This window comes from Perognathus longimembris, chromosome 13 (assembly GCF_023159225.1).
Source record: "Perognathus longimembris pacificus isolate PPM17 chromosome 13, ASM2315922v1, whole genome shotgun sequence".
Taxonomy (NCBI): domain Eukaryota; kingdom Metazoa; phylum Chordata; class Mammalia; order Rodentia; family Heteromyidae; genus Perognathus; species Perognathus longimembris.
In genome coordinates, this window is record NC_063173.1 from 45,979,847 (window position 1) to 46,005,819 (window position 25,973).

Consider the following 25,973-nt stretch of genomic DNA (forward strand, 5'->3'; position numbering starts at 1 on the left):
GAGATGTGAAAGTGCTAATGTTCTAAGTCAGAATAAAATTAGTGCATAGAAGATAACTGGAAATTCACATGCACTGAATTTACTAGTGGTCTTATCATCTTGACCTTGTTTTTCTTCTTGCTCAGTCTGAAGAAAGGCTGAGCTAAAAATAGCTCCTGGCACAGAGATAAAACATCCCAGTAACAATTTTCAAGGAGAAAGTTGGAATAGGTGTAGTTGTTTGGCAAACAGTAACTTACTGTATTGGTGTACTACTTAGAAGTTCTTGTTCACCTAATCAAAATATAAACTCAACACCTACTTGTAATTCACTTTGGTTTCCTCTGAACCTTGAATAACCTAGGATGCATTTACAGCTCAGCAAATATTTGGTGAATGAAGGAGTTTATTATCCTTAAAGTTGATAGGAAGGGCTAAAATATTTTTTCAAGTATTTCTTTAATATTCAGTAACTCAGACATTTCCATTACTCAGGTTAGACTTTTCTCCACTGTCTTGGTCACCTATAGCTGCATGATAATTGATCCCACAGTGTAGTGGTTAGGGGGAAAAAAAAAACAAAAACAAAACATAGTATTGTTCAGGATTTTACAGATTGTGAATTTGGCCAAGACTCATAAGAGACAGCTTTTCTCTTTGTTCCACAGCCCCCTGGCAGATCCGAGATGGATTCACCTTTGTATCTGAACCTGGATACTAGTTGTTAGCTGAAAAGCTTCAATTGACCAAGTAGCTTCTCCATATGATTTTTCTTCCTTCTCTAGACTGGGCTGAACTTTCATACACAGTACTGAGATTGTTTCGTGAAATTGAAAACAAAGTTGTAAGATATCTAAGGCTTTGATTCCAGAAGTTATACAGTGTTAACTCTACTACATTCTATTGTTCAGAACAAATCTACTGTTCAGAACAAGCTTACATTTATGTGGAAGGGAAAAGATTCCATCTTTTATTAATTGGAGATGGCAAATTCTAGCAAAGTGGCAAGAAGACAGGTATTGTTGTAGCCATCTTTGAAGATGGTCTTCTCTAGGCTGCCCTCTGAGCATAGCAGTTCACATCTCTTCCACATGCAAAACACATTTATGGCTCCCCTAGACATTTGATTCTGTGGAGTCCAGTATCTTATCACCTAACTGAAGTCCAGATGCACATGGAATTTCTCAGGTATAGCTGTGTGATGTCGTTTCTTAGGATCTAGAAAGTTGGAAACTAACAGGACAGTTGCCTACTCCAGTGTATGATGGTAAGACAGGAACCAGACAACTGAGGCCAGACAGTCATGAAGAAAAGAAATAAGATGGACATTAGTCACTACTGGTTCAGAACAGCTTTGATGAATGGAGTGAGAGAACTCTTTGACATGTGCCCAGTGGATTTCAAAACTGTCCAGGTCTGCTCCTGAGGAGTTTCTCCCTAATGTATTGTTTGCTGAGACTGCTGGATCTCCCCTTTGGGCTCTTGGCTTTCTCTTCCTCTGCTTCTCTTGTTCTTAAATAGGTGTGTTTATAGACAAGTAGCCTTCTCAGCCTGCTTTCTATTTATATGAAGTTATATACCCATAGAAGTTTTTTGTTTGGTTTTTTAATCATCTTGACTTGTTTCTCTCTCTCTTTTTGTTTTTTTTTGGCCAGTCCTGGGGACTGGACTCAGGGCCTGAGCACTGTCCCTGGCTTCTTCTTGCTCAAGGCTAGCACTCTGCCACTTGAGCCACAGCGCCCCTTCTGGCCATTTTCTGTATATGTGGTGCTGGGGAATCGAACCCAGGGCCTCATGTATATGAGGCAGGCATTCTTGCCACTAGGCCATATCCCCAGCCCTGTTTCTCTCTCTTAATCAAAGCTAGCAGTACTTTCAGTACTACAATTTTCCTAACAACTTTGAGAATGTTCTATGAATTTTATTGGGAGTAGATTTCATGTCTCAAGTTTCCTCTGAACTTCCTTTTTGAAATAGACTTGTCTTTGTTTTGCATCTTTTAGATTCTTCTATACCAAAGTCCTTAAGATTCTTAGAAGCTTCTTTGTATTGGTGAGAATGTTCCATTAGGCAGTACTTTAAATATTTTCAAAGGCTAAACAAAAGTCGAATGGGTAAACTCTTACTTTGATATTTACTTGAAGTCTATTTTTTTCCTTTTTCTTTTTTTGGTCAGTTGTAGGGCTTGAACTCAGGGCCTGGGTGCTGTCCCTAAGCTCTTCAGCTCAAGTCTAGCTCTCTACCACTTTAAGCTACAATGCTACTTCTGGTTTTCTGGTTGGTTAACTGAAGATAAGAGTCTCATGGACTTTCCTGCCCAGGCTGGCTTTGAACCATGATCCTCATATATCAGCCTCCTGAATAGCTAGGACTACAGGTGTGAGCCACCAGTGCCCAGCAAGAAGCCGTTTCTTAATATGATGATCTTTGCCAGTTGGAAAGATTGGGGACAATTCTTCCTCTAAATTTTGCTTAAAAATAAAGCCCTTATTTAATTTTTCTTTCTCTTATCATATACAGTAAAATAATCCATTTGGCACTTACAGTATTTTATCTGGAAATAACACAAGTTAGATAAATATTTTTATCTTATAATAGTCTTGCCAAATATTCCACCACTATGTAACATGAATTGGTCTTTTTCCTGCCTTTAGCACCAATTTTCCTGAGGTTCTTTTGGCCTTTGCTAGCTTCCTTTTTTTTTTTTTTTTTTGCCAGTCCTGGGCCTTGGACTCAGGGCCTGAGCACTGTCCCTGGCTTCTTCCCGCTCAAGGCTAGCACTCTGCCACTTGAGCCACAGCGCCGCTTCTGGCCGTTTTCTGTATATGTGGTGCTGGGGAATCGAATCTAGGGCCTCGTGTATCCGAGGCAGGCACTCTTGCCACTAGGCTATATCCCCAGCCCGCTAGCTTCCTTTTTTAAAATGCTCATTGCGTTACAATTCTGTGGGTCAAGAATTAGAGTAGGGCTCACAAGGGGTTCTCACCCCTGTCCCCTATAGGATCAGTTAAGATGGCTTTGCTAGGGCAGGAAGATTCTAGGGTATGACCTTCCTTGTCTGGAGCCTTCTGCTTTTAGAAGGTTGACCATGATCAGAAGATCTAAGATGGGCTCACATGTGTCTGAGGTCTTGAATCTTCTCTGCATAGTCTCTCATTCATTACATTTGGCTAGGATTATGTGAACACAGGAAGAAGACAAAGTAATTTGTTAAAGTAAGTCACATGTTCAAGTAAAGGAAAATAGACTACATCTTTGGCAGGAATGGCAGATTCAGAATGAAGTGAGTGTGGAATGGTAAGGGGTTGTTAGGTCATCTTTAGGGTAATCTATTATACCAAATAGTATAAATTTTAGAGATTTAATTAGTAATGGCATATATATATGAGTATATATATATATGTCTCCCAGATATGGTTTATTTGTCTTATACAGAATTTTACTTTGTGGAAAAAATGCAATAAAAATTTTAGCATTGAGGGCTGAGAATATGGCCAAGTGGCAAGAGTACTTGCCTCGTGTACATGAAGCCCTGGGTTCGATTCCTCAGCACCACATATATAGAAAAGGCCAGAAGTGGTGTTGTGGCTCAAGTGGCGGTGCTAGCCTTGAGCAAAAAGAAGCCAGGGACAGTGCTCAGGCCCTGAGTTCAAGCCCCAGGACTGGCAAAAAAAAAAAAATAGCATTGAGCTAGAAGATTCATCCAGAAGACTGTGTATCTGTCCTTCTGAAAAATAGCCAATTGTTATTTGGGCCTGTATTGACATATTAGCTAGAAATTGCCTAGTTTATTCACTTTCATTTGTTTATCTGGCTCCCATGGGTTTTTAAATTTATTATTTGTTTTTACTTTGCATTCTATGCTTTAGGTGAATTCATTATATATTAGTGCTTTTTTGTGTATGTTTTTGCTGGTGCTGGGGCTTGAACTCAAGGCTTCGACACTGTCCCTGAACTTTTTTGCTTAAGATCAGCATTCTACCACTTGAGCTACACCTCCGCTTAGGCTTTTTGGTGGTTAATTTAAGAGTCATGGACTGCCTAGGCTCGCTTCAAACTGCAGCCCTCAGATCTCAACCTCCTGAGTAGCTAGAATTATAGACGGGAGCCACCTCATCCAGTTTGTAGATTAGCTTTTTGAGAGTTTATAGTGAGGCAGGGAAGATGGTCAGTAATGAACTAAACAGGTAAATATAATTCCTGATGGACATGGAACTAAGCTAGAATCTTGGAATCATGTGTGGATAGTGGAGTGGGGGATATTTTATAGGGGGTCAGGGAGGTCTCCGAAGACAGGACATTGTCACTTTTAGAGCTGAAATCACCATCTAGCTAAGAACAGCATCATAACTCTGTAAGGCAAGGCAAGATTGAAAAAAGTGAATGGATGTGATGAGTAAGAATGCTGCTGGTGAAGGGCAGGAAGTTCACTTTTGGATTTTAGCTAATGGCTGTTAGCTAGCTTTCATTGTAAGTTTGAGTGCAGAATAAGATACTAGATCTCCCCTCACCCCATCCCCATACCCACAGTTCTATGGAGTTAGCACTTTGAGTAGATATGCCGTTTAACTTAGCATGGCATAGAAATTTGCAAGGCTTAGAAATAACTTGTAATTTTATTTTTGAATTTCTATTTTAGGATATGATGAGGTAGTCATAATGTCACTGTTTTATTATTATTAAGGGGGTGGAAGAAAATAATCTTTTGTAGAAGGTGAGCTAATGGTTTATTGCTATCACCATTTATTTTACCTTTTTTTTGAAAATGAAGATCATTTAAAACTTAAATTCAGTGTACATTATGTAGAGAACATAACTGATTTTAAACCATTTGAAACGTCTTACCTTGCTAAAAATAAACCAGTTTTCCCTTTTTTGTGAAGCCTTGAGTCAGAATGTACTGGTGAGTGAGGGTGTTTGTATTCCAGTGGTGTAGCTGAACCAGACAGGTCTGCAGCGCAGTAGTTTATTTTTAGATCTGGGTTGCCATTTTTATCCTGTGAAAATATTCATCAGTATCTTGCTGACAGGCCATCAGTTTTATAAATGTGTCACATAGACCAGATTTTGTTCTTTGTCTTATTTTGTTCCTCCAACTCATCTTTTTCCTTTGATTTGTTCATATAACTGTTTGGAGGAGGAGGTTTTTTTTTTTTTCTTTCTTATTTCAATTCATTATTAGATACTTCAATTCACAGATTTTCAGCATCCCAGAGTTCATTCATCTGTCTGCAGCTGCTTACGAATCTCTGCTTATTGTCTAATGCGAGAGGTTGCTGTAGATTGTTGAAGGCAAGAGAAAAAAGATGTGTACATTCCATTTTTGACTGCTTTCTCCAAAACTATTGTTTTACATATGTACATGAATGTTCGTTCATTTACTTGTCTCACACACAAGGGATTGGCTTTTTTTGGGGGGGGGGGGGGCTTGGAAAATAACTGCCTAAGAGCTAAGGGGTTTCCATGGATGGCAGAAAGTTGAAAATAAATCTGTCTTGATTCCATTTGGGCAGCTGTAACAAAATGGTGTAAAATGTGTGGCTTATAAACACATAGATTTATTCTCCATAGATCTGAAGGTTATGAAGTCATGCATGGTACTGGCAGATTTAGTGTCAGGTGATTCATACCAGGGTGTCTTTCCGACCTGCTTCTTTCCTTATAGATGTGTTTTCATGTTGAAGAGACACATGAGCCCTCTCATCTCTGAATGAACACTAATTCGCTCATGAGGACTTCATGACCTGATCACTTCCCAAGGGTTCCACCTCTGAATGAATTTTCACTTTAGAGAAACACAGACATTCAGATCATAGCAAAGACCAGGTTTTTGGATTCCAGATGCTTGAGTAGCAACAGAATACAACAGAAGGAAGAATCCTTGCTGTGATCAAGAGAAAACAAGGGGCACATACTCTTATTTGTGAATTAATTTTATGTAACATCAGTTCACATCTTGTTTTAATAAAAGCTTAGATGTCAAAATTAGATTTACTTGCCTAGGTCTGTAACAAGTATTTACTGAATAGCTATTTTTGTGCCTCAGGTGTTAATCACTTTTGGTGGCTTCCATGGCTTGGGGGACAGCATTCCTGCCTTGTTGAGCTTGCAATTGCTTTTAAGAAGAGACTTACATGCGGCTATTTCACACCCACAGTCACGTGTAGGCACTGCAGCCAAACATTTCAATTTATAACTTATGCTAGTCATGTTCCAACTTTGTTATTTACCTTGGATAAATTATTTGGCTCTTCTGAATTCTGGCTTCTTCATTTATAAACTTGGTATATACCTTAGAAACCATTGTGAAAATTTAAAAAAGATGATTCTTATTTAGTAATGTGTTAGACTGGAACAACTCAGTGTACTGCGTAGAACACAGTAAGAACTTTATAAATGCTAGTTCATTCATAATGACAGTAATAACAGTGATACTATCTGTGATTCTTCTGTAGTGTTTGAACAGTCAGAAACACCAATAACAGTATAGACATACCAGAAAAGCCTGGGGTAGGCCAGGTTGCATATTCATCATTCATTTTTTATTATGTAGCCTAGACTGGCTTCTAATTCACCATTCTCCCGCCTCAGCTTCTGGACTTCTGGATTGCAGGTGTATACATACCACCACACCTGACTCTCAGCGGTATTTATTGATAATCTACTATCCACTAGGTACTATTCTGTATCTTCACAGAAGAGTCATCCATCGATAAACTATAACTGTGTTTATCCTTATGAAGCCCACATTATAATTAGGAAAAAGGAAAAACTTACATGAAAAATGTAAGTCATTACTATTTTAGCAAGTGAATCTCATAGGAAGCTTTGTCCTGGTAGGTCTATTCAAGTTAGGCCACAGAAAAACAAACAGTTTTTTGTACTTGAGGGCTAGGTAGAGAAATGCCTAAGAGACAGTAAATGCAAGGGACAATGGATGTATCTTCTCTAAATGGACGTTTGATGTCATTAAATAGTCAGGAGCTACAAATGCAAGACTTGTAATGTTTCTAAAATTAAAAATTTTCATTTTATTGTTTTTACTTTATATTCCAATAAGCAATTAGATGATTACATAGTAATAATGATAGTATCTCTTGAGTTGAAGTACTATTGTTGTTCCCATTTTTAAAGAAGAATGAATTCAAGTAGTTCAGTAGCCTGGATCAGGGTTATGTGTCTTTAAGAACAGCATCGCATTCCATGGTCCAGGGGATGAAGTGGGTTGAGTTGTGCTAAAGGAATGTAGTGGGGTAACTAAACCCTGAACATAGAAGGACAGGAGACTTTGAGGGTTTGGCTTGAGCCTAAGATGGCTCATACTGACAGTCCTGATTTCTACAACTCTTGAGTTTTAACTTCCAGTGCGTTTCAAGGGGTCCAGAGTTCTGTCCTATCTTACAGATGGGCTTCCCTAGGCAAAGCCATCAAGTATACTTAACAGATGCCTGCTTGCCCTGTTGTTTTTATTTTGTGGTAAGGTTATAAAAAAGAAATTCCCCAGTTTCAGCACTGATTTTGTCAGTTGTGGGGCTTGAACTCGGCCTGGGTGCCATCCCTGAGCCTCTTTGTGCTCAAGGCTAGCACTGCTTGAGCCACAGCCCCACTTACATTTTTTGTTTTTGGGTGTTGTTGTTTTTTTTGAGTGGTTAATTGGAGATAAGAATCTCACAGGGACTTTTCTGCCTGGGCTGGCTTTTGAACCGTGTTCCTCGGATCTCAGCCTCATGAGAAGCTAGGATTACAGGTGTGAGCCACTAGTGCCTGGCTTAGCACTGGCCTTTAAATGCAACAAATTCCCAAGATGAATTAGATTTAGTTAGTATCTAGGTTGTCCTTATAGGACAAATGTTAGGACACATCTGTCCATTAATCTCTCTCTGGGTTCTTGAGCATGTTGTGCCCTAAATTATAAGCTGCCAGTCTGTCAGAATACAGGTGTGGCCCACTCTTAAGACTGGTACAGGAAAATGAAATCTATAAAAATAACTAAAGTGTGTATGGGTTGGGAAGATGGTGTGTTTACCTTCTGAAAAGATGCTTAAGGCTTCCAGGAAGTTTGCTTTACATTCTGATTAGAAGGGCCGGGAATATGGCCTAGTGGTAAAGTGCTCGCCTCGTATACATGAAGCCCTAGGTTCGATTCCTCAGCACCACATATATAGAAAAAAGCTGAAAGTGGTACTGTGGCTCAAGAGGTAGAGTGCTAGCCTTGAGCAAAAAGAAGCCAAGGGCAGTGCTCAGGCCCTGTGTCCATGCCCCAAGACTGGCAACAAAACAAAACAAAACAAAACAAATATACATTCTGATTAGAAGAACAGATTTCAATTTACATAGTTATTGCATGAATGGTAAACTTTAATAGGCTTTATATTGAGGATGACATGTTATATTGCCATACTTATTCTTAGCAAAGCGGACAGTTGTGTAGCCAGATATCATATGAGAGAAAGGACTGAGGCCTGTTACAGGTCTTAGAGGGCTGAGAAAGCCAAATGCGGCCTTGGTGGTCCTTTTAGACTGAGTCAGAGGAATAAGTAGATTCTACCAAACAGCACTCAGTGTAAAGTATTACAGCAACCTTTATTATTTTAAGCAGGAAATATTCTTATATGTAGCATCAGCTAACTCCAGATATGGCTCTGTTCTATTTAAGTAAAATCTGAGTTTAGAATTTTCCAAGGAAGAGCCAGTTGAGAGGGAATTTTATATAAAATTTTGGTCTATTGGAATCTTTTGTACGATAGACAAATCATGAGAGTAAGGCATACTGTTGATAATATATCCCCTCAGAACCAAAAAACCACACAGCCCCTTTGTGTTGTTGAACCTACAACTCTGTACTTGGTGTTATGGTAAAGTAGCAGCAAAACCTCAATAGTTCTTTCCACCCTTTTTAAAAATTCTTTTTTGTCTTCAGTCCTTTTTTTCTATGTTTGGCCCAGATCTAGGTCAAGAGACCAAGACTAGGTACTAAGTATAAGTGTCACTGGGCAATGAACCCCCATTTCTCTATGAGCACAAGAGTACATTTGACTTCTTTTTTCTTTTGTGTCATTTCTGGAAGGCTGAAGTGAAGTACTTTTGTATTTTAGGGTAGATGCTAACTGAATTAAATAGGCCTCTCCTTGTAGCATTAACCACATACATAGTGTATATTTCAAGGACACTTTAATAGTAGGTACTCTTGTCCTACTTGCGTACTGAGTAGTACTTATACAGTGCTTATGTGCTAAGGAAATGTTTAGTTACTATTTACCAGTTAAATGTGCACTATCATGAGATATATTAAAAGCTAAGTTATTTTTCCCCCTAGTATTAGGGTTTGAACTCAGCACTTTACCCCTCAAGCCAAATCTCCAGCTTTTGAGCTACAGCAGCCATCCAATTTGGACTTACTGATATAACTTTAGACCTGTAGTCATTTACTTAATGTGAATTTCTTGCTTAGGGTAGAGAGACTGTTAATGATTTATATTGTCAGACGGTTGCACAGATGGAACTATTGCCATTTAAATGTGAAGAAGAAAAATAAAACTAGGATTATTTAATTCTTACCACAGATAGAATCTCATAAACTTTGCCAACAACTTTTTTCTTTGTTACATTTCATGAGCTAATGAGTCATTACTACTAAGAACCAGATAAAAAGTTAGGGAACTTGGGTTCTATTTGTTTACTTCCAGTTATTCTGAACCTGTGCACAATATTTACTCTCTCCTAATAGGAAGATTAGTTAGGGCTTTGACATCTGAGAAACCAAATAGCCAGATACATGGTTGTAGTCCATAAAACCTAGGAGTTCAGTTATTAAAAAGTGCCTACTGGGGATGAGGAGTGAAGAAAAAGGTCATTCTCAGAGCTGGGTGTGTGACTCAAACCACACTTGCCTAGCATGTACAAAATACTCTCAATTTGAGAAGTGACTTGGGCACAATGTGTAGCAGACTCCCTGTTGCGCTCTATTTGAGACAGAGTTCAGCTGGAGTTTAGAGACCGGTTAAAAAATAGTGAAAAATAAAAGTTGAACCAGCATTATCAGATTAAGAGACTCCACAGAGTGTTTGTGTATGCATAGTACATTATTACAAATATGACCTCTATAGGTTCTATATCGTTCTGAATTTATAAGGCAGTTTTCCATTGTGTAGTAGAGTCATTCTAGTGATTAGATTTAGGATGCTGTAACTATTGGCAAATCCTTTAATATCTTGTGTTTTACTTCTTTGTAACATTAGTAACTATAATAAGGTCTTACATTACAACCCTCCGAGTTGTCTGAGCTGCTACTCTTAGAGTGTTGAAGATTTACAAAGATGTTGTTTGCTTCTATGTTTGACACATTAAGTACTCAGTAAGTTGATATCGAGTTAAAGGGACTTTTCTTCCCCTGGGAGGAGGTCCAAACTTTAAGTTCCATATGTGTTTTTCATTGTTGTTTTGTTTTTGTTAGTCCTGGGGCTTGAACTCAGCTTGGACACTGTCCCTGAGCTTCCTTGTGCTCAAGCTAGCACTCTATCACTTGAGCCACAGCAGCACTTCTGGCTTTTTCTGAGTAGTTTATTGGAGATGAGGAGTCTCATGAACTTTCCTTCCCTGGGCTGGCTTTGAACCGTGATCCTTACATCTCAGCCTCCTGAGTAGCTAGGATTACAGGAATGAGCCATGGGCACCCAGGTATAAATGATATATTAATTGAGGTTTTACTTTCCAATGTAAAGGAAGATTTAGCAAGAATAATAGCAATTCCTTTCTTGATCCAGAGAATTGTAATCACATAAAATTAACTACTAACCACTTTAAACTACATAGTTCTGGGATTTATGTTAACAATTTTGTGCATCTACCCTTCCTCTCAAGCTGTAAGGCATTTTCATCACTCTCAAGGGAAACACTGTCAAAACAATCACTTCAATTCCTTCCTCCTCTGGCCCCTAGCAACAATCACTTTCTTTCTACTCCTGATGTTCTAAGAAAATCATATAGCCTGGGTGTGACCTTTTATGTCTAGTTCTTTAGCTTAGAATGATGCTCATACCTCAGGTTCACCTATGTGATAGTATGTGTCAGTATTTTATTCCTTCTTATTTTTTTAAACAACTGAATAACATTCCATTGTAGGGATGACATAATATATTTTGTTTATTCATTGGCTGATGACATTTTAGTTGTTTCTGACTTTTTGCTGTTTTCAGCAGTGCTGTTGTGAACATTCTTGCACAAATTTCTATTTGAGTACCTGTTTTCAGTTTCTGCTTGTTTTTTGTAGGAGGGAGGGTGTTCCTAACTCTGGAGTCATTGAGCCACATGATAATTCTTCTGTCTTTCTGAGGAATTTCCAAAGTGTTTTGTTGTTGTTGTTTTTCTCAGTGGCTATACATATACTTTCACCAACCGTTATTTTCCATCTTTGAAAATTTGGTCAGCTTGATCTGTCATTATACTTCTGATTTGAAGTTCTTTAATGATACTGAGCATTTTTCCTGTGCTTATTGGCTATTTGCATATATTTGAATACATGGTCTGTTCAAGTCTTGGCAATTTTTACAATGGTTTCTCGTGGTTGTTGAGTTATAGGAGTTCTTTATATGTTCTGTGTACTATACAATTATTAGAAATATGATTTACAAATAACTTTCCCATTCTGTGACTAACCTTTTGACATTCTAGGTAGTGTCCTTAGATATACAAAAAAATATTTAGAATCGAGGTTTCCATTTTCTTTTGTTGCTTGTGTTTTTGGTGTTATATCAAATCTTCAGGGTTTTTTGTTTTGTTTTGACCTTGCCATACATCCCCTTTTCATTTCCTAGTATTCCTAATCTAATTGCTAACATTCATTGAGAATTTACTGGGTCCAGGTATCCCGGTGAATACATAATATACATTATTGTATTGCATGTTCTTACAGTCCCATGTGGTAGGACCTATGATTATCATTCCTATATTGAATCTTCACAGTGACTTCCATGGGATAGATAGTCCCCTCATTACTAATCTCTTTTAATCCTCTGACAGGGGACAGAGCTGGGCTTTAAGCCTGGACTTGTACCTTGTTGTTCTGATGTGGATCAGCCTCATTCTGAGCTGCTCCTTGTGCTATAATGATAACAGCCTATGCCTTTCCAATATGGTGTCTATGGCCTGTCTTAAAAGTGGTAATTCTTTGCTGTCATTCAGAATTCCTACTCTCAGGACCCACTTACCCCCTCTCTCCCATCACTTTACATTTTGGGTATTCCCAAAGACAACTACCAGGCAGTTTCAATCTCCTAAGTCACAGAGGCATGGAACACACAGGGTTTGCATTTTTAGAGAGAAAGTGGCCTTAACCACATTATTTGGAATCATTATTTGGAAAGGATTTAGTTAAGTGAAGAAATAAGTGAGGTAAATGAAGAAATCAGTAGAGTGAAGAACCCAGCATCAGGTCTTTTTTGCATTATGGGGATATCGGAAGGGACCACACAGCTGTACCTGGAAGTTGGACTTGGAGATTCAATGTTTTAAGTGGATTCTTCTCTTCAGTTTTCCTCTTGTCTCTGTGCTGAGCCGCACACATACTTGATGCTTTTTGTTTACTGGTTTGAGTTTGGTTATCTGTTAGTTTCTTGAGTGGCAAACAGGTTGTGTCAAGAAGAGTGCACAAGGGATGGTGATGGGGCAGGAAGAGAAAGGAGAGAGAGAGAGATAGTGAAGGGTAGGAGAATATAACTCAGTGAGGAGCCTGTAAGGACTGAGTAGGAGACAGGGGTGCCTGTATTGGGTTGGGACTTTTGTGAACCTGGTATTTTCTTTCCATAAACGGTAAATGCTTGAAAAAACACATATATGGCCCTAAACTAGGGTACTATAGAGAAAGGCCCACATATTTGAGCTTATTCCTACGCTTGTATTTTTCTGAAAATTATTTTTTTATTAAAATACGATTAGGAGAAACAATTTATTATTGTCTTTAAAAAAATTTTGCATCACTTGTGCCATTTCTCTTCCGTAAAAATGTAGGACGTTGCTGCTGTTTTATTAACTTGCACACTGAATGCTTTTCTTCTTTGTTCTTTGTTAAATATGAGCTGGCATGTGTTAGACTACGTTAGCATTTGGTCTCAGGGAACTTCAGTGGTTTCTAAATTCAGCCTTGCTAAGCCTGTAGACTGTTTGCTTAAATCAATTGAGACTGCTATTTTTAGCAACAAAAGGGAATTGAAATAGCAATTTTCTTTCTGTATTATAGATCCCCAAGAGGAATACTGATGCAAGCTTTCTGTCATTTTACATCCCACCCCCCACCCCTTGTACTCAGTGGAAAGGCAGCTGTCATGGTTTGCAGCAGTATTAATCTTTAATCAATCGAGTGTTTTCTACATTCAGGTGTTCAAGGGGGAAAAAAAGGGTCACGAGAAGGAACCTGCTTGGAATAACGAAGCTCTTATGCCTGGGCTCTGCAGTAAGAACTTAGTGGGTAGCGGCAGGGAATAGACAGAGGAGCTAAAAATAGTGTGTTTGCTTCCAGTGTTCCTCTAGACTATTTTTGATGTTTGGTTTTGATAAGGTTGATTGGATTCTTACTAAAAATATCTGTTCCTGGCAAGTTGAGGACAAAAAGTAGAATATTTATAACCTACACAGGCTAAGTATTTTTGTTGACTGTATAAAATCTGGAAGTGGAGCCCTGGTCAGTTGCCAGTATTTTATATAATCTGTAACAAGCTAGACACTTCTGGGTGCCAAGTTGGGATGTTCTTAGAGTCGTCAGTTTCCATCTTCTCAAAGGCTTGCAGATTTGGGTTCTAGCATTATATTTATCCATGAGGCCAGAGAAATCTTTTCTTTTTCCTCTACTTGAGTTATACCCATGGCCATCCCATAGTGGGTTGGAGAATTACACTACATTACCACTATAGGTAAGCCCCACACCTTTTTTCTCTATTGTTGAAAGCTATCCTATCTCCTTACTCCTCAGCAAAATGGATATTGAGGATACCCAATGTTCATTAAAGAAGCACATCTGAATTGTGAACAGTTAAGAACAGTGATTGGGCACTGTTTGGGCAATTGAGCATCCTTTACTAAACCAGAGTGGTTAATCTTACCTTTGCTTAATCTGGTCTTATACTGGCTTTACTTCCTATATTACCTATTATGTTAGAGTGAAGTGGTTCTTTCTAGCCATGAAAATCAACTTCTTTCAAGGACATCCACAGAATCCTTTCATAAAGTCTGTATCTAGAGTTTTCTCATAAACAAAAACTTCTCTATCAGTTTTCTTGAAAAATCTCATTTGGATCATTGATTCTCATTTGACTTGAGAGCAGCTGAAGAGTGTATTGGAGCTGTATGTTATTTTCCAGTGAGGAGAAGATAAAGTAGTGGTCAATAATGTTATGTCATAAGAGGATAGTTTCCCATTCATAGTCTAATTTTTCATTCACTCATCCATTCATCCAGTAAAACCTCATTGGTTTTCTCTCTCTCTCTCTTTCTTTCTCTCTCTCTCTCTTTTTTTCTCTCTACCCCGCCCCTCTGTCCCCAGCCATTGTCCTAGCAGCTACACTGGGTGACCCACACAAACTCTGTCCTGGGAAACCTGTGGTAAATGCTATGAATCAGAAATACATATAGAGTAATAAGAAATCCTTAGTCTAGTTGTCAAGGGAGAGATAATGGGTACCTCAAAGATAGGAACAAAATACTGATGGGATTGTTTCTCATTGTGCTGCTACAACGAAATACCATATGTTGGGTAATTTCTAAAGACCAGAAATGTATTTTCTCACAGTGTTGTTGGATGCTACCATCCAACAGTAGCTTTTGAGGGCTGTTCTCTGCTTCCAAGACAATGACTTGTTGCTGTGCGCCCCCCCCCCCCAATTCTGTGTCCTCACAGGGCAGAAGAGGACCCAGCAAATAGACATGCTGTAAGAAGCTTCTTGTGTTTTTTGTTTGTTTGTTTTTGCGGTGGGGGGGCTGTAATTAGTTTCCAGGCCTTAGGGAAGAACCCTTGTGATTAAGTCTCTCTTAAAGGTCCACTTCTTCCTACAATTTTAACAAAAAGATTTCGGAAAGGACTATTTAACCATAGCAGAATGTATATCAAGAGTATTGATATACATATGTATACATTGATATAGATATAGAAGAGAGAGAATGTTGCCTTGGAGGAACTGGACTATAAGTGGAAGGAGCAATGCAATGGAGGGACGGCCAACTCAAAGAAAAGGGTAAAGAATAAGGGAGGCTACTGACAGGTTTTAGATTTGCACTTGGGTGTGATCACTGTGACCTTAGTGTAGAGAATGAACTGAAGAGTAGATTGTGAGCAGGCAAAGGAATTAGAAGGCTGTTGTAGAAATTTATTTTTCACCCAGTTCAAGGACTACAGGTCATTTTTAAAAGATCCTCAGTAAGCATAAAGAAATGATTTGTTTATTAAAGACAATGTCATGGTAACTCAGCGGTGTCACCTGGGGCCTTGTTTCTTTTTTCTTTCTTTTTTTCTTTTTTTTTTGCCAGTCCTGGGGCTTGGACTCAGGGCCTGAGCACTGTCCCTGGCTTCTTTTTGCTCAAGGCTAGCACTCTGCCACTTGGGCCACAGCGCCACTTCTGGCCATTTTCTGTATATGTGGTGCTGGGGAATTGAACCCAGGGCCTCATGTATACAAGTCAAGCACTCTTGCCACTAGGCCATATCCCCAGCCCTGGGGCCTTGTTTCTTGAGACTTCTCCCTCCAGGGTGACTTTATGGTTCAAGAGACTGCTGGACCGATAGCCATCATTTCTGGACTGGGAAGATGAAGGGCAGAAAGGGAATCTTTGCTGAATCAGCTGCCTTTTCAGCAGTCTCATTCAAAATCCTTCACATAGCCACACCTAGCTAGTAGAGGTAGTAGAGGAGTGGATCACTGATTTCACTGAGTACCCGAGAGCTCATGGAGCGGCTACCACTGACAAGCAACAAAGATTTTCCTTAAATACCAGAGCAACACAGACATTGGATATACATGTACTTCAAAGGAGCATGGTGGGGCTGGGCTTGAGCCAAATGAATACTACATACTCAGAGAAATTGGGCAGGGGAGCATGAGGGACAAGGCAACAAACAGTACAAGAAATGTATCCAATGCCCAACGTATGATACTGTAACCTCTCTGTACGTCAGTTTGATAATAAAAATTTGAGGAAAAAAAAAAAAAGAAATTGGGCAGGGGAGGCAGAGATTAAGTGCTCACCAATCAGGAGACTAGAAACAGTGCATTCTTCTTTAAGAAATACGAAAGAATCCCAAAGAAATGACATGCTGACTTTTGTAGATTTCCCAATTATAGAGCTGGTTGCCTATTGATTGCCCTGTAGTGAAAGCTACTTTATAATCATTCTATCTGTGAGTTCTTACCGATATCCCTGTGCCTCCAAGATGAGACAGATCAAAGAAATCTAGTAGGAACTTAGACGAAACAAGAAGAACATGCGAATATTTAAACATACTGTTATTAATGCCCTTAGGTTAAGAGAAGAGAATGAATCTATAGTAAGAACCTGGGATTCTGAGAGAGCTCTGGGTGGACAAACAAGCAAAGAGAATAGGGAAGAAAGAATTTTCTAGGATGAAAACATGACAGCTTAAATTGAAAAACTCAATAGAAGATAAAATTGGAGAAATATACAGAAAAGTAGAAAAATAAAATAAGTTTATGAGTTCAAATCCTGATTACTAAGGATTTAAGAAAGAGCAAGGTATGGGGAAGATAGTATTTAAAACAAACCAACCACCCAGAAAATTTCCCAGAATTGAAAATGAATGAATTTTAAGGCCAATTAGTGCCTAGCAGCAGTGAATAGAAAACATACACTTGAAGATATATTATCTCTGCAGTATTAGGAATGAGTAATAATCCTAAAAACTCATTGACCAAAAAAAGAAAGAAAGAAAAAACAGGCTTCTTACAAAGGGACTGAAATCTATAAATGAAGCACTTTCAGCTGCTTGCGTTAGAAGATAATGGGATGTTGTCTAAATTTTTTTGGATTAAAACTACTTCTTGCTTAAAATTCTATACCCAGTCAAACTATAATGTGTGATGTTTGAATGTAGACTTTAAAAAAGATATGCAAATTAAAAACGTACTCACTTTGCCACATAAGGAGACAATGATGGCTAAATGTACTATGACTATCCTCTATGGTACCCTAGAAAAGACAAAAGACTTTTAGTAATGACTAAGGAAGTCTGACTAAGATACAGAATTTAGTTAAGTCATCTCAGTGATCATTCATGAGTTATGCCAAATATTCCATAGTAATATAACATTAGTGATAGGAGAAACTCAACCTGGCGTATAAGTAACTGTATTGTCGTCTTCTTCTTCTTCTTCTTCTTCTTCTTCTTCTTCTTCTTCTTCTTCTTCTTCTTCTTCTTCTTCTTCTTCTTCTTCTCCTCCTCCTCCTCCTCCTCCTCCTCCTTCTCCTCCTCCTCCTCCTCCTCCTCCTCCTTCGCTTTTTCCTTCCCCCTTTCCCTTTCCCTTCCCCTTGTCCTTGTCCTCCCCCTCTTGCTCCTCTTTTTCCTCCTCCTCCTCTTCTGCTCCCCCCTCCTCCTTCATACAAGACTATTGTACAGAAAACATTATTTTAAAGGCATTTATAAAAATGTATTTCCATTTATTCTTGGGAGGCTACTGGCAGGTCTGGTCTGTCATACTGAAGGAGAATAAAATTTAGAAAACAAGGGCTTCAATGTAGGAGAGAAGCCAAGGAAATTCTCAAAATGACGCCCTGGGCCACAGCTGTATAATAGGTCAGGAAAAGAACTATTCCATATTGGAGTAGGATTAAATATGAAGGGCTCCCAGAAGGTGATTGCTAAGGAAAGAAAGAAAGGGGGCAGGCGGGGAGCGGGGGGAGAGAATAGAGTTGATTGTGTGGGAGATTATACTGAATGTTGTTAGAGAATAGGCAAGTATTAAAAAAGAAAACTATACAAATGGAAGAAAAAGTCAATTTTGTGCCCAAGAAAAACAAAGTTGACTGGGAAATGAAATGTAATTATATTCTACTTTTTGGCTCAGTGGTGAATGATATGCTTGTATTCAACCAGTGTAAGTGTTGTAAAGCAATGAATTTGACTAGCCTTTGTCTCTGAATGGGAGATTCTAAATCCTTAGGTCTTTGTTACTCTATACAGGCCTGTCGTTTATGTTGGTAAGATGGCTCATGGTGGTATAGTAGATGGCTTCAAGAGTGGAGCCAGAAAGACTGATTAGGGGTTGAGACTTTGAGCCTACTTTTAAAAAGATCTATGAATAACCTCAGGAAAGGGAAAGAGCTAGAGATGTTGACATCTGTCAATGATAGAGTGCTTTGTACTGGAATCCCATAGGAAACTTTGGAAACTGAAGGTATGTGAAGCTTCCTGGCTGGTGAATACCTTCATGTGCTGGAAAGGTAGTGTACCTGCTCTGATTCTGTGCCTGGAGAGAATCCCTGGAAACAGAATCTGGGGCTTTCTCAGGCCTTTCCCCATGTGTCTCTTCATTTGGTTGATCTTGATGTGTGCCCTATATATAATAAATCGATCAGATGTTATCGTGAGTTGTGTAAGCCATTCTAGGGGATAATCAAACTTGAGGAGAATATGTAGAAACCCACAAATTTGTAGCCAGTGTAGGTAGCCTGGGACCTCTGAGCTTGCTTGGTTTCTTTGTCTGAACTGAGGATAGTTTTACTTATGAGATCTTTATTATACCTTTTTTCTGTTCTTTCTTTTTTTTTCCTTTTGTCATGTTGGGAATCAAACTCAGCATGCTAGCCAAGTGCCAGAGATCAAATTCAACACATACTAAGCAAGTGCTTTACTACTACCCTGTACTGAATTTCCATGATTAAAGCCAAAATTGACTTGCAGTATTACAATAATGTAAGCACAGGCATTGGGAACACATTGTGATATAACTTCATGGAAAGGATGAGGAAAGTAAAAGGGAAGTAGAAGTTTTCCTCAACTGTAAAAAGTCCATAAGCAATAAAAAGCTGATCCATTAGGAGATAGCAGTGTATGCATAGGATTCTGAACATGGGAATAAACACAAGGTTAATTGGTTATTGGTTAATTGGAGATAAGAGTCTCCAGATATACCATGATTCTCAAATTTCAGACTGCTGACTAGTTAGTATGATAGATATGAGTCACAGGTTTCCTGTCCAGCTCATATAAACCTGTTTCAACCACTCTATTCTAACAGCGCATGTGTTGTTTTGGTATAAAGAAAATCAAGTTCCAAAGGAAGGAAGCTTGACCCCTTCTCTCTCAGGTCATGTTTATCAGGAAACAAATTTGGACATTGATATATAAAGGTGAGTGCATGGTAAGAAAAGTTTTGAAAATACTCTCAGTGATAACACCTGTAAAGAAAAAGAATTGAGCAAAGAGAAGTAACACTGTGTGGCAGATGTAGCAGAGGTCATGGCTATTATGACTTTAAGCCTTGGGTGTGACTTCAGATATCTAGTGATGCAAGAGAGCCTTGCCTGTGTCTCTCAGCATAAAGCACTAGTTACACATTTACTGCCCAGGACAGCTGAGTGCAGTTATTTGGAGATACTGACTCAAGATCTGATAGCACACTTGACAAGAAAGATTAAAATGAACACCTCCATCCTGGACGGTTCTGACTGGTCATGTTAGTCAGCTTGCTTAAAATACCTGAGATGATCAACTTAAAAAGAGGAAAGATTTATTTTGGCTCCATCAATAGAGCAGTAGATGTGACAGGTAGTTGTTGGTCTTTGTTGGACTGGCTTTATCTTTAAAGTCTCAATGTATGTCTTAGGTCACTGTGGGGTTGGCTGTTTTAAACACACACATAGCTGGGCACTGGTGGCTCACACCTGTAATCCTAGCTACTCAAGAAGCTAAGATTTGAGAATTGTGGTTTGAAGCCAGCTGGGGCAGGAAACTCATCTCCAGTTTACCAGCCAAAATTGTAAGTGACGGTGTTGCTTAAGTGGTAGAACATCAGCCTGAGTGAAAAAGCTGAGTAAGAGAGTGAGGCCCTAAGTTCAGGTTCCAGTACCAAGACATGTGCATGAGCATGCACACACACACACCCCTGACTTACCTATATAATTTTGAAATTATGCAAGCCAAAAATTTTATATGCAGAACATTGTGACTTTATTGTAGTTTAATTCTTGAGCATATTGTTGGTAAGAGAGTTCAAGTTTCTTGAAGTAAGATTTCTGATATTATAATGATTTCATATTGTAACCACATATCTGGTTTTCTTGTTCCATAGTGGTAGGCTTAAATAGGATAGTGAGGGTACAAAAGCCTTTGTAATAAGTAAGTCTGTGTAGGAGTGTTATAATTACTGTACTGAGAATTTGTAGACCTTTGAGAAACTAGTGTCTCAGGCATGGAGGTTCTCAGAAAACGTCTACAATCTGATGGAAGAATTAAAAAGACATGTTGTCCTGGAAGTGGAAGTCTAGGCCTGTAATCCAAGTGAGGTGAGACAGGAAGATCATGCGTTCCAGGCCATCCTGAAAGATGACACCATGTCTCAAACACCAAACGACCAAATAAACGAACACAACAGCAGCAGAAGACACCAACACACACATACACACACACACACACACACACACACACACACACACACACTGGGTATACAGTGATCAAGTCAACGTAGAGAGTGGTAAAGTAACAATAAAGCCTAAGGCTGTTGTGAAGTATTTGTACAACTTGAGGAAAGAGAAAGGTGGTTCTGATGTCTTCTTACAGGCTACAAAAAAAGTTGAAAGCAAAGAGAGAATTGGAACCAGTTGACATGTGTTTTGTCTTTCACTTGTCAAGCATTAGTCAATCAGTGAGAGGGAAACAGAATAAAATTTGGAACCCTATAAATTCCAAGAACAGTCAGGATGTAAAGTTACAGGAAAGCATGATTGCACTGATTGTGAGGTTGGAGGGACTTGCATGTAGTGCTCCATTTCATTTGCCTTGGTTCTACAACAAAGGCTTAAACCTCTGAATTAATAGTGTTTTTCATAAGCAGGACAAAAAATGACTTGAGCAAACAAACAAAACCATTGGAGCTACAAATATTTCAAAAGAATCCCAGGGAATCAGTTCATTTTGTAAACTGATAAAAGTTGAAAAACTTTAAAGCATTTATTTGTGTCCCTGTGCAAACTATGCCACGGCAAACAATTAATGAGGATTAGTTCTTTTCCCAAAAGTAAATTAAGTCTTATTCACATCCTTTTCTATTCTTAATTTAAAAAATTAGCCTATTAGCTGGGTGCCGGTGGCTCATGCTTGTAATCCTAGCTGCTCAGGAGGCTGAGATCTGAGGATTGTGGTTCAAGGTTTGAAGCCAGCCTGGGCAGGAAAAGTCTATGAGCATCTTGTCTCCAATTAACCATCAGAAAATCAGAAGTGGCATTGTCGCCCAAAGTGGTAGGGTGCTAGCCTTGAGCAAAAAGAGCTCACTGACAGAGCCCAGGCCTTGAGCTCAAACCCTACCACTGGCCCCTCCCCCCCCCAAAAGGAATTAACCTACTAAAGTACAGCATATACAGTAAGTGAATATGTAAATATATATGAGTGATTTTACAGAGATAGCTGCTATCCCAATCAAGATAATAGAGTATTTTCTGTACTCCAGTAGTTTTTCTTCTCTGCCATCTCCAACACCCAGAGGTAACTTAATATTCTGACAATGCTCTCCACAGATCAGTTTTGTTTCATCTTAAACTTTATAAGTGGAATTATTGTATACTTTTTATGATGCTGAGGAAGAAACCCCTTCATCCTTTTTTTTCATTCAATGAAGTGTTTCAAAGATTCATGTTTTGCATGTGTCAGTAGTTCTCTTTTTGCCATTTGTATTGTTACGACTATGAGGTACACAGTTATTCTGTAGATTAATATTTTTTTATTTTCAAACTGATGTCTGTAGATTAATATTTAAGCCTGTATACTTATGCTAGGTAAGTGAAGCTATCAAGAGTTTTCTTTCAGTAGACATAATGCACTCATATCTCTTGGGAATTACTTGGGCATAGGGAAGATGTGTCATTAGTTCTAGACATACTGTCAAATCATTTTTCCACAATGATTGTGTTGATTTGCACCTCTACCAGCAACGTATGAGAGTTCTAGTTGCTTTATGTTCTTGTCAACACTTGGTATTATGGTTTTTAATTTTAGCTGTTGTAAATCTGAATGCCTGGCTTTGCCCATTTATTTGGTACATGAAGTTCTAGGGGATGTACTAGAGTACATGCCTAGCCCCAGCATTCATTGCTAGTATTGCACAGATTTTCCTGTGTGCAATTGGCGAGTTTTACTATGACTATTTCCTTAGTTCCTTAACTAAATGGTTCCTTTTTTCCCTTCTCAGTGGTCACAGGCAGTACTGATGGAATCGGAAAATCATATGCAGAAGAGGTAAGTGACTTTCAAGATCTTTCTTTTTGTTACAAGAAAAAGTAAGAACAAATATGCAATAATCACTTACAGTAGTTTGGATTTAGGAAGTCAAATCACAGGGACCATAGGTGTTCTTTCTTTCTGTCTTTTCAGAAATACCATATTTGTGAACATAAACAAAATTTAGAGCAACTATCTGCACAAAATAAGTACAAAACTTTCTGTGCTGACTACTAAGAATTATGAGAAATGTCATGTAATCTTACATCATTTGAATGTGGACAGTCCTCAATTCCAGAAGTCAACAATTTTATTTCCCAACAGATAGAAATATTGTTATAGTCAATCACATTTTTAAGCTAATCTGCAGCACCATTTCCAGAGAGGGATTGTGGTTACTAAAGATACCGACAGATGCAGACAAAGGATTCGAGTCCTGTACCATAATTAAAGGCTGGGAAATGGTATTAGTCAGACTACTGTACCAAGCAGGAACTCTTGAGGCAAGATCAGTTCTCACTAGTCCTCGCACAGTTACCTAATTCTATAAGATACTGGGACAGGCACTGAATTTTTCACTTACTGTACTAACGGGCTTTTTGGGGGGGAACCTTTTATTTTGAAGAATCTCAAATTCTGATAAGCACCCACCATTCTCCTGGACTTACCTATTAGCTCTTTCTTACCTTTATCTTACTTTATTTTTATCATTACCATTATCGTTATCTGGCAGGCCAATTTGTATATTATAGTAATGTGCCTTTGCCAGGTGCCAGTGGATCACATCTGTAATCCTAGCTGCTCAGGCTAAGATCTAACAGTTGGGGTTCAAAGCCAGACTGAGCAGGAAAGCCTGAGAGTCTTATCTCCAGTTAACCAACAAAAGCTGGAGGTAGTGTCTGTGGCTCAAGTGGTAGAGTACTAGCCTTGAGCACAAAAGTTCAGGGATGGTGCCTAGACCCTGAGTTTGGGCACCAGGACCTGCACAAAAAGTTTTTTAAAGATAGATAGATAGATAGATAGATAGATAGATAGATAGATAGATCTATAGGGATACAGCTACATAGATTTATATATTGACATATATTTATAGTTATTCACTTGAATATATATGTTATATATATTTTTAGATTTAAATATAGATTCATATCTATAGGGATATAGATAGATATAAGTATATTTAAGTATACACATATCTGGATAAATAAGTGTATGCATCTATATATTTGTATCTATATAAATATATGCTATAAAGATCTATATTCTGTACTGTGTAGATCTATAGAAGACTATATAGATAGCTATAATTCTATCTATCTATATCCCTATATACAGATCTATCTATCTGTCTAGGGATATATGTGTGTGTGTGTGTGTGTGTGTGTGTGTGTGTGTGTGTGTGTGTATACGCATGTATATATAGCCATATCTAGATTGATGTAGATATAGGTATATATTAATTCACCTTCAACTAATTCAGGATAAATCTAAGAACTAAAACATTTACCCTTATAACCCTAGTACAATATTCACACAAAGGAGGTTCAACTGAACCCATATGCAAGTTTCCTAGTTGCTCAGTAATGCAACTTTTTTTTTTCAATTAACAATTTTGGATTGCATTTGGTATCATGCATATCTCTTAGTTTGCTTAACCTAGAAGATTTCTTAGGCCTATTTTATGTCTTTTTTTACAGTGACCGTCTCTTCAACTCCTCCTTTACCCCTTCCTCTTCCTCTTCCCCATTTCCTGTTGTGGAGTTGAAGTCCAACCTAGGGCCTTTGGCATGCAAGAGAATGTATTACCACTGAGCTATACTATCATCCCCTTCCAACAGCAACATTTGCAAAACCCCCAGCCAGTTGTTTTGCAGAGAAACTTTGTTTGTTCCTTCATCTAATGAGGATAAACGTTTTTAGCATAAATGCTATGCAACTGATATTTACCCTTCTGAGCCATCTTATCAAGACGCTTTTTAAGTCAATTTGTTTCATTATTGATTATGCTAAGGTGAACAATTTATTATGATATGGTCTACCATAAATCTCCATTATAAAAGGTCCTTAATAAGGAATATGTGGAATGAAACTTTGAGATTGTAAATAACCTATTTCTCAGTCATTTTTTATCCAGTGATTTTTAAGTGCTATTGACAATGTTTGCCTAGATTAATTATTACCATAGTTTTAAAAATGGTGATTTTCTAATGATATCTTTCATCTACACTTATTAGGGTTTTTTTTTCTATAAATAAGTTTCTATCTGTCCCTTTCTCCCTTGTTAATTTTTTTTAAAGAATTAATATGGCCTAATGGATTCTTTGGAGGTTTTATAGCAGATTAATCAAGCAAATTACTAGGCTTTGTTATTTTTATAAAAGATGAGTTTCCATAGCTTCATTTGCAATACCACTTATTACTTAATAAGAGCTGACTTTGGGATTTAAAACTGGAATATTAGCTCACTAAATCATTTATAGTTCATAGCACCCAATGTATTGCTCATTTATAAATTGTCTTGAGTGTTCACTAAGAAGTTTTCTGCATGGTAGTATGTTTTTCTCTACTTAGTCTTTAGAGAAGGAAGTACATATACATACATAAATCTTATTCATTCTATGTAAAACTTACACATTGTTGGGGACATGGGTAGAAGGTGCTTCTCAGGAAATGTTTATTAATTTATTGAGCTCTTTTAGTCTGCCTTGGTTGTTCACAAGTTATGATGCCCAAAGTTTTAACACTGGTTATATTTCCCATCTTTGTTTTATGCATCCAGTTTATAACAAAAATTCTCCTACTAGTATACACCTAACATTTAAAAGTCCCAAACAGTGTAGACAAGTTGAAAATGAAAAGTAAGTTACCATCCTTCTTAAACCCTTTGAGTGTACATGCTTGATAAAAGAGAGAGCCCTTTGGAGCATTTTTTAAATTTTAATTATCACCCAATCAGATTTTCCTCAGATGGAACCTATCTAATTTCTATTTAAAATGAAATGCACAAGTGTGACTGAGATTATTTTTATTGTTTCAGTTAGCACAGCATGGAATGAAGATTGTCTTAATCAGCAGATCACAGGATAAACTGAACCAAGTTTCCAGTGAGATAAGTAAGTTCTCGCCATCAACATCCCATGATTCATTACAAATGAAATGTGGCTAATCTAATGTTTTGAAGCAGATATCTAGCTTTGACATATTTATTGAGAAGTCAGAAAACTTTTTCATACTGTTAATCACATGTTTTAAAGATAGACTATTTTTTAAATGCATAAACATAAATAAACAAACATAATCAGGGCTTCACGCTTGCTCTAGGCAGTGTAGCTTTGCTAAAGGGTAAATTTGAATAAGAAGTCTTAGGTAATTGAGAGTTAGGAGGCAAACTAACATACTTCCGGAGACAGTACTACTTCATTCTTACCTACTTGTAGTCATGTCTTTTAATTTTTAAAGACATAAAAATATGTATGTATATAAATTCATTCTTTGCCAGTACTGAGACTTGAACTCATCATGGGTCTCACGTTCACATGGCTTGCTTAATTGGCGGATACTCTAC

At 38.1% G+C, this 25,973-nt stretch overlaps 1 protein-coding gene and 1 long non-coding RNA gene across 2 annotated transcripts in view; one reads left to right on the forward strand and one right to left on the reverse strand.

Annotated features, from left to right (window-relative positions):
* Hsd17b12 (hydroxysteroid 17-beta dehydrogenase 12) overlaps positions 1–25,973 on the forward strand; it is a 121,561-nt gene that overhangs the window by 20,918 nt on the left and 74,670 nt on the right. Inside the window, exons 2-3 of the mRNA XM_048360436.1 lie at positions 22,380–22,426; positions 25,446–25,521. Of these exons, the coding sequence (XP_048216393.1) occupies positions 22,380–22,426; positions 25,446–25,521 (123 nt within the window). The remainder of the gene's footprint in view (positions 1–22,379; positions 22,427–25,445; positions 25,522–25,973) is intronic.
* LOC125361838 lies at positions 3,886–25,884 on the reverse strand. Its single transcript, XR_007212999.1, has 3 exons — positions 25,703–25,884; positions 16,516–16,523; positions 3,886–3,896 (listed from the first exon to the last, which is right to left on the reverse strand). It is a non-coding gene; the product is annotated as an uncharacterized LOC125361838 (long non-coding RNA).